The following is a 10,000-nucleotide window of genomic DNA, read 5'->3' as shown; positions in this document are numbered from 1 at the left end:
ACATGACGAAAGGAATTCAATTAGCTGGAACCCTGGGTGTCGTCAAATCCTCTATGAATAGCGAACGGCTGAAAGTTCTCTGAGACGTCGGTGGCTTAAAATGGCACCGAAATGCCACATTTGTATGTACTAGCTGTTTCACAAATCGTCGCTGTCAGGCGGAATCCTCGTATCTCCAAAACCGTTATTTTTCAGGAAATAAAAAAAAACGGCGTACCTTATCTGCAGTGCACAGGGTTTAGTCCGCGTTGCAGTGGATCGTCTTGCGCTAAATTCCTGTCCTCAGACGAGCACCAGAACTAGCGGGGGTCAAGATTTTTTTTTCTTTGAGCCCAGTGTTTTGAAGACATTTACCTCAGAAGACGTGTTGATTCGTTGCGACTCTTCTTGAGCAGAAATATGCCGCGAAGCTCTCCCGCAGAGTGAGGAAGAGGTGGACAGTTGAAGTGTCCAATGGAGTTATGAGATTTGTGCTCAAGCTATTTTCAAGACTTTAGATTGATTAATAACTTGTAAAAATAACAGACCCACGTTTGGACTGACCAATAGCATCGATATGTGAAAAAATATGAAATTGACCAAATTTGGACATACGAGGTTTCCGCCCGACAGCGACGATATGGTCTAGAAGACTGGTGTGACGGATTACAGACGTGCTGGAGATACCATCCTGTAGAAACGCTTGACCTCGCTGAATCATTACACAGAGACATGATTCATACAGTGGAGTCACCTGAGACATCGTGTGCATTCGCATTCACAAAATGTACACTATCTACCAAAAGAAAGTCCATTTGGTCTTAAGTTAACTTAAAAAGTTACCGAGCCCCAGCGTGCTGTTAGGCTAGAGCTTAAAAAAAAAAAAAATTCAAACCCTGTTTCTACTGCAATAGTAAAACTGATGCATTTGCCTAAACGCAAAACCTCTTGCAAAGCTGAGTGTGTGCAGCATGTCAGAACTTGTCAGGTGTCTGTTATTTATTTATATTTTTTGTGATTTCGATCATTGCCACACTGTTCAGGATGTCGTTTGATGCTGGGACACTGGGACCGTTTCTGTAAGTGATTACAGTCGTGTTGGCCTGATTTTTGGTGCTAGTTTCGGAATGAAAATTAAAACAAAACCAGAAAAAAAAAACATCCTGGTGAGTAACAGTTGTGTGTGCAAGAGAAAAACAAACAAACAAACAAACAAACAAACAAAGCCCTTGTTGACGAGAGATCAGAGGACGTCTACTGTAACTCACGATGAGCAGAACAGCATCTCAGAAATCTCATCAAACCTTGAGCCCAACGACATGAAGTACCGCAATAAAAACCCGTGCTCAAATACTTGCATAAATGAAATCCAAATGAACCTTTTAACCGTACGGAGGCTTCGGAGATGTAGCTACACGGAGCTGTGTGTCCGTTTTTAGCTACAGAGAGCAGAAAAAGGATATCAGAGAGACAGAAAAAAGGAAACCAGATGCAGCAGACGTGTAGGTGTGGTGTGAAATTATTTGGAAAAAGGTGCGGCTGCTGATGTTCTCTGTCGTATGAATTCTTTTTCTTTTCTGTTCACAGGCAGTCAAACAGCTCTGATCGTATGCACGTTGAGCTCTGAAGATGGTGGTGAACATTGAACATGTGGTTAATTGATATTATCTCATTCTAACTCCAAGACTTCCCACAGTCTGCTTCAACTCTACCGAAGTGCCTCGGTTATTAATGCAGTTTGATAAAGCCTTCTCGGATGTACGCCATGCTACGACACACTGCTTGATAGCTGACGCTTCTTATAAAGTCTACAAGTGAAACACTAAAGGGTTATGCAACATGTTGTATTGCGATTCCAAAATAAACTGGACTTTTTCCACAATAAACAGCACTGCTGGAAGATAAACACCTCCTTGATGTAACAGGACGACGGTTTGCACAAACATGAGTATTTCTTTCTCGGAATACATCGAAGAGTTAAATGTTGACCTTCGTGGCAAAAAACTCCACTCTAAACTAAACTAAATGATTTGTCGATTCTATTTCAGACACAGGTGTTTCACAGCTCCGTGTCGGGGAACGTGATCGGTGATCAGTTAGCGTTCGAGCATCGCTCACGGTTCGATGAAGACGGCCGGGTTACAGGGTCATCGACCGACGGGATCTTTTGTGGTTTTAAATCTGTAAGAATGATGTAATAAGGTTTCAGGCGTGCCCCTGTTCATTAAGAGAGGTTGCGTTTGTATGTGGTGTGCACTCAGTTATAGAGACGTAGGCAAGTCTAGTTAGCCTTGTTATTAAAGCCGCTAGGCAGCTTCCAAAACCTGTAGATCAGGGTCTAGAGTCTGTTTCTTTATAGAAGATACTGAGGCAAGGTGGGGATCAGTCACAGACACGAGCATAAACACACACACACACACACACACACACACACACACACACAGTGTGCGTGTCGTGGCAGGCAAGCTTCTATACAAAGATGTTTGCACAATGTCGAGCCATCTACTTTATAAAGCATGTTATGGTTTAAGCACTTAACACACATGGAACTAAAATCCTGATTCGTTTCCCGGCGTATTTGGATTCGCAAATCTAAGTCCATAGTTCATACTGCGTTTATCTGACGGTGCTATAAACATGAACGTGTGTTGCCATGCCGACAGACAGACCGACAGCCGTACCGACGTTTCGGTGTTAAGAACTATTGGTAGAAATTTGTGTTAATGCGGAGAGAAACGACAGAAATATCAGAAATGCTCAGCATGACACTGGAAGAGAATCTGACAGAATGAACATATCATACATTCCTATGATTTATATCAAGCTTGGGGCAATTAACGGCATCAGGAATAATACCGTGACACTGTGATACTGTGATAATGATCTAGTCCGTGGATTTACATGTCTGCGGGATGGCGTGTGTCTTTGGGTCTATTCTGTATACTTTATGATCTTTTTCACAAACATTACATGTGATAAGAAGAAAAAAAAATAGAAAAATAACTAGATTTAGGATGAATAATAAAAAATAATTCATCCTTCTGTCCAAGTCCTTATAACAAATACCAACATAAACTAATAAATAAAAGACTACAAACGTTCTTCTCTGCAAATATGAAGCAAATTTCATTTACACACATACACGTGTCCAAAATAAACCTCCTGAAATCAGATGGAATAAAAGAATAAATGAAACTTGTCTGTCACAGTCGACGTGTGTTTTGTACTCGGTGTTGGATTTTGTGTCCTACGTGACCAAAATGTTAAAAAAGGTTTTAAAAAGGTGATTAAACTCAGAAACCTGACCAGCATCTAGTTTATATGATAAAAAATAAATAAAACAAAGCAGTTTGTGCCTTATCTATTAGTTTTAAGGCTGACTGCTTATTAAAATGATATTAAAATACTGTAAGGTGTGTGTTACGTGTCCTCTATACCTTTGGCACGATGTCGGATGAGTCGGGAAAGTCGATTGTTTTGGACCGACCCCTCGTGGTCCTCCTCGATGGTTGGGCCCATTGACAGCAAGCTAAGACGCTTTACCCTTAGTAAGCGTGGGCCTGTTTCCCGTGGCAACAACCCCCCAGAGTCAAACGCTCCACCACCGTCCCCGGAGATGACGGTGGGAACAAGGCTCTTGAGGAACTCCATGTGTGCTGTGCAGCACTTTCACTCCAGATGCACGGTAAACAAGCCACGACCTTTCATCTTCTCCTTGCTCTACAGCAACACTCGACCCAGGAAGAGACCTCTTGTGACTGTTTAACACAACGTCCACGCAAAAGAAAAAAAAAAGAAAAGAAAAAAAAGCAACACTACATTTTCTATAGTTTCTAACTAGAATGGAGCACTTCTACTTTCAGAATTAGTGTTTAGTCTTCAGTAACATTCACAAACCCAGAGCACATTTCTCATATCCAGAGAAGGGGCTATCCCCCGGTGGTGTCCATTTCCACCAGAAGAAGGAGAAGAAAAAGAAGAAGAAGGAGGCAGGTACAGGAAGAGGACACGGTCCGGCCGTGTTTATCGTCTGTTCTTTGCTGCTACGAAGGACCTTGTCTTGCTACCTGCACATCCGTAGAGGATAGACAGGTTGGGAAAACAAATAAAGAAACAAGCGCAAGGCTTCGTCTGGGGTGATGATGTAATGGTGGTAGGCGGAGTGGCACAGGTCGGGTGCCAGGCGCTATCTGGGCGGGGTCAGGACATGTTTGACAGAAGATAACATGTGCCTGGGCCAACACCCAGTTAAAAACACTGGCTCTACCAGCCACGCCCAGTCATGCTTCTTCTCAGGGGATAAAGGCGCGCGCACACACACACACACACACACACTCACCCTTGTTTTGGGGAAAGCAAGAGGGTGTGGCATCTTCAGTGCTTTTGCACACACTGATAACTTGCTGAAGACAAGCATATCAAAGACAATACAGCGATTTCCTCTCTCTCTCTCTCTCTCTCTCTCACACACACAAGCTCACTTTCGTGTCTCTGATTTTTCGGTTTATTACGTGCTCAAGAGTTCTACAAACATTCATGTGAGGAACTGACTCTGGGTCATAAAGCAATGCTCTGTTAAACAGAACACAACACCAACAACAAAAAAAAACATAAGGAAGTTCAACTACACCTGCTTGTTAGGAGCACTAACCGGTTCGATATTATGAGTAAAGCGTCGACACACACACACACACACATACTGTACACATGCAACAAGCAGATGTTCAGGTCATATTATCAGCAGGTCGTATGTAGGATACACACTGACTGTACGAGATCAGTCACCAGATCAGGTAACAAATTTAAAGAAGAGACGAGCAGACGGAAAGGAAGATAAAAAGTATTTTATATAATTTAGAGAATCAGAGGTTGCGTCCATGCTGGGAGGCATTTGACATGAAGGCACTAGCTCGTTGTGCTGACTCACTGCTACACATTCAAATGGTTCTCCGCTTTCGCTGACAACACGCATCGTTATAATGCCACTGACTCCGTCTGCCCACCCTCGTTCAAAACAAACACAACACAAGCTGACTACATAAAGCCACACACACACACACACACAAAACAGCTGAATAGTTTAGGATTAAAACCAGTCGTGTAAAAGTTCCAGACCTGAAGCAAGAACAAAACCTAAAACATGCTGTTCAACAGCGTGAAAGAAGTCAATATTTATCTGTTAAATATAAAGACAACACTCATCCCTCAAGTTTAGATGAGGTAATGTGGTCCAGAGCACCATCTAGAGACCAACATGGAATGGTAACGGGATGAAAACACCATGCACATTCACACACGCACGCACACACACACACACACGCACACACCGCAAAATAGCTCGAATCTTTATGTGGCCCAAGTTGTGTTGCACAAGGAGACAAATTCAGTAACCCAGTAACCCACATTAATTGCACTGGACTATGTAGAGACACTGTGAGAATTTGAAATTGCACATGTACAACACACACAGACACACACACAGGAAATGCTCACACCCTCTGTGAGGAACGTGTGAAAACATCTTGTTGATGATGTAACGGTTTCACTTCCGCATTCTGATGTGTGAAACTATATACACACACACACACACACACACACACACCCCACACCAACTCTACATCCGTTACTGGATAACGACAGTTTCAGGGGAACAAGCAGTGTGTCACCGACCTCTAAACAGGTCTGCCCTCTAGAGGCTGCTGTGTGTAACACCTCACACGAGGCTTTGGGCTTTAATTTTTCTTTCTTTTGAAAAAAGTCAAAACAGCTTAAAGAATGGAAAGAGAAATAGCATGCGATTGAGATCTATCGATCTGTCTATCGATCTATACAGTCGTATGCAAAAGTTTAGGAACCCCTGACAATTTCCATGATTTTCATTTATAAATATTTGATTGTTTGGATCAGCAATTTCATTTTGATCCAAATAACTGAAGGACATAGTAATATTTCTGTTATGAAATTATGAAATGAGGTTTATTGGATTAACAGAAAATGTGCAATATGCATCAAAACAAAATTAGACAGGTGCATAAATTTGGGCACCCTTGCCATTTTGTTGATTTGAATACCTGCAACTACTTACAGTAGCACTGATTAATTGGAACACACAATTGCTTTGGTGGCTCATTAAGCCTTGAACTTCATAGACAAGGTACATTAAATCATGAGAAAAGGTATTTATGGTGGACAATTGCAAGTTGTTGTTCTCTTTGTCTCTCCTCTGAAAAGTGGCAACATGGAGGCCTCAAAACAACTCTCAAATGACCTGAAAACAAAGATTGTTCAACATTATGGTTTAGGGGAAGGATACAAAAAGTTATCACAGACATATAAGCTTATATATATATAAGCAATTCTATACTTACAATGTGTTATAGTCACAAACATTAAGGAAGTCACTAAAATAGAAAGAACCGTCAGAGGAAGTTGATAAGACGATCGAGTAACAACACGTTTGAGAAAAAAAAAAAAAGAGGAACCTTATTTCCTCTTTTCTTGGTCTCAGGTATAACAAGACCAACTGCAGTGGGTATAAAGAGTCCAACTTCTTCTGAAGCTGTTTCCTTCGTTGACTTGGATTTGTGCTTTGAGTCGTTATCGTGTAGACTAAAATACAGGTTGGTATTTGGAGATATTCATGATTCCCTCGATCACGACTACAGACCCAGTCCCAGCTGAGGAGACATAGCCATATAACATGAAGCTGCCACCACCATGCTTCACTTTATGTATGGTGATGTTTGTGTGATCAACTGACTTGCCCAAACAGTTCTGCCTTGGTCTCATCAATTCAATTCAATTCAATTCAAGTTTATTTGTATAGCGCTTTTTACAGTGGTCACAAAGCAGCTTTACAGAACATAAACATAGAACAAAAGATAAACATAAGGAGAAGTATAAAGAATTAATATAATAAAAATTCAAGATATATACAGCCCATTCTACATCTTGCCATAGGGTTTGAAGCGATTGGCTAGACAGAAGCCCTTTCTCACAAAAGTTGCCAAAACATTCATACAAACATGTGAAGATTATGAAACACTTCTGTCACACACAGGAAGTTAGCAGTATCAATAACCAGGGCCTGTCGAATTTTCTATCGCTCTTTATACAACGCTAACAAGATTTTTGCCTGTTTGCCCCTATAAAGAGAGTAATAACCAAAGCTTTGAGCATTTCTTCGGTAAATAAAAAAGTTCCAAATAAACAGAGTTTGGGATTTATTAATCATGATTAGAGAAGCACTTTGGATTACACGGATCAAAGCATGGTAACAGGGCAAACAAACAAGAACCTTACTGCATGTATTCCTCGTGTTTCGATGAATGGCAGGTTAAGTCGAGCCAAGCTTGCAGACTCCTAAAGTCAATCACGAACATAGAAATATGGGAAGTGTTTCCAAAAACAACACCATGTACGACTTTAATATTTTCACCTGGGACATCGTCAGTTCATTCATTCATCTACCGCTTATCCGAACTACCTCGGGTCACGGGGAGCCTGTGCCTATCTCAGGCGTCATCGGGCATCAAGGCAGGATACACCCTGGATGGAGTGCCAACCCTTCGCAGGGCACACACACACTCATTCACTCACGCAATCACACACTAGGGACAATTTTTCCAGAGATGCTAATCAACCTACCATGCATGTCTTTGGACCGGGGGAGGAAACCAGAGTACCCGGAGGAAACCCCCGAGGCACGGGGAGAACATGCAAACTCCACACACACAAGGTGGAGGCGGGAATCGAACCCCCAACCCTGGAGGTGTGAGGCGAACGTGCTAACCACTAAGCCACCGTGCCCCCTACATCGTCTGTTTCGAGACATAATTAAATTAAGGAAAATTCAGTGTGCTGCTCAATGATCAGTTCAGTACGTCTACGTATCGAACCCCAGCGTTCGACGCGATGCACAATGAAGTAGGTGATTAAAAAACCAAAGTGACCAAAGTGCAAAAAACTTGCATGCTATAATTTTAGCTCATGAAACGAAAGTAAAGGGTCTGATATCTGATTTGTTTTCCCTGATATGTGACCAACCCTTTTTTTTAAAGCTAGTACCAATACTGTGTATCGGATGTATCGAGTAATCACCAGTCCAGCTGAACACTCACCATCGATGGTGCCAGCAAGCAGCCCCCGACTTAACATGTGACAATATTACGCCCTACTCTTAAATTTGAAATGGTAGAAATGCTAATTTCTCTTTCTGTTTTAGGTTCTCGTGTTACTTGCTGGATTGAACCCTCATTTATATTGCACACGCTAAGTGGACACAAACCCTGGTTGCTGCAGGTGTGAAAATAAGTGTACTATAATGCTGAACCCTGCTTATATCTCACAGTATTGTAATAGGGCAAAATTCATACGTTTTACACCAGAATGATAGATTTACTACAGCATCCAGTACAGGAACACCATCCCACCCAGAGTCCCAATCAGCCCAGGAATGTCAGGGAGGAAGCAATGGGAACAATAACGGGCACTATGCTCTCCTCCCACTACACACACACACACACACACACACATCAATACACTGCACTGCCTGGGAAAAACAGGAAAACTTTCTAGAACTCAAACAATAAAGTAACATGAATCAGATAAAGAAGCAGGCCGCTGATGCTGAGAAAAAAAATAAACTTTTTTTTTTTTTAACTAAAAAATCTGCACACAACAACAAGGACATTTCTCCAGAAGTCCATGCGAGCGGCATCACATCTAACACCTGCAGCCATTTCTTATAAATTGCCTTACGATCACCGGTCATCACTTTGAAACCTCCGTCACCAGGAAGTGGACCCTTTCATTTAGTGTGTATTCGTTTGTGTGTATTCAAATAGACTACAAATATAAAGGAAGATGTTTGGTTAGTAAGTTAGTTAGTTAGTTTTATTGTCGAGTCTTTGGCTTCACTCTAAAGTACAAACAACGACGTCGGCACAAAACGCAACACAGCAATACAAACACACAAAACTCAATTCTTATATGTTATATTTCAACTCGCACGTATATACAGTCTCATATTTATTTATATATGCATACAATCCACACACACATTCATGGCTCAGCATTTAATACTCTGATCGGACCTTCGATTTGAAGAAACTATTTTAGACCTTGTCAGTATATTTGCTGGTTGTAATGATTATTTTTATATGAATCCTGCCGACATTCAATCGCTCGTTCTTGAGATATTGCGCTAATGAGACTCTATTAAACAGCACCGGAACATAACAGTGATGGAGGCATTAAACAATAGTAAAATAAAGTCAGTTTTGTCTTTAAACGGTTTACAGATACACAGCTTTTCCGTCTTGCTCAGGACCGTTTAAGGGAAGTTACGTTATCCGGCAGCTAAGTTAGGAAGGTGAAGTCATTCTGAAATGTCTTGTGACCACAATCGCTCACTTCTCCAAAGTGCAGAGTAGTATTTAGGGTTTGAAGGAGTCATTTCAAAATTAAAACCATCCAACCACACACACACACACACACACACACAGAGCGCTGACATACCTGTGATCCATAGAGCAGCGGCAGAGACGGCAGGTGAGGGAGAGAGAGCGAGAGAGAGCGAGCAGTCCAGGGATCCTAAATCTCATCAGCCTGAGGATGCAAACATATAATAACAATCATTTAGACAACACACACAAAGCTCACATCATCCTGATGTAGTGTTTTATTGTATCGAAATATTAAATATCACCGTTTATACAGTCTTATATGACCTTCCACAGACAACCATCCTGTCCTCCAAAGGCCAGCTACACACACAGACCCCCACACGGTCTCACACACACACACACACACAGACCCCCACACGGTCTCACACACACACACACAGACCCCCACACGGTCTCACACACACACACACAGACCCCCACACGGTCTCACACACACACACAGACCCCCACACGGTATCACACACAAACAGACCCCCACACGGTGTCTCACTCACACACACACACACACACACACACACACAGACCCCCACACGGTGTCACACACACACACACAC

General features: G+C 42.0%; 1 protein-coding gene across 6 annotated transcripts in view; it reads right to left on the bottom strand.

Moving 5' to 3' along the window:
• Positions 1–10,000, bottom strand: part of fryl (furry homolog, like) — a 90,339-nt gene that overhangs the window by 70,877 nt on the left and 9,462 nt on the right. For 3 of the 6 annotated variants that reach the window (XR_009648116.1, XM_060866803.1, XM_060866805.1), the window contains exon 1: positions 3,417–4,130. Coding sequence is in view for 4 of the 6 variants with exons in the window: in XM_060866803.1 (XP_060722786.1) it covers positions 3,417–3,630 (214 nt within the window). In the remaining 2 variants the exon portion in view is untranslated. Of the gene's footprint in view, positions 1–3,416; positions 4,131–9,498; positions 9,589–10,000 lie in introns of those variants that run through there. The other 3 variants (XM_060866804.1, XM_060866806.1, XM_060866809.1) reach the window with 2 other exon arrangements.

The sequence above is a fragment of the Tachysurus vachellii genome, chromosome 3, assembly GCF_030014155.1.
Source record: "Tachysurus vachellii isolate PV-2020 chromosome 3, HZAU_Pvac_v1, whole genome shotgun sequence".
Classification (NCBI taxonomy): Eukaryota; Metazoa; Chordata; class Actinopteri; order Siluriformes; family Bagridae; genus Tachysurus; species Tachysurus vachellii.
Note: the sequence above shows the minus strand (reverse complement) of the source record. Positions and strands in the feature narration are given on the sequence as shown.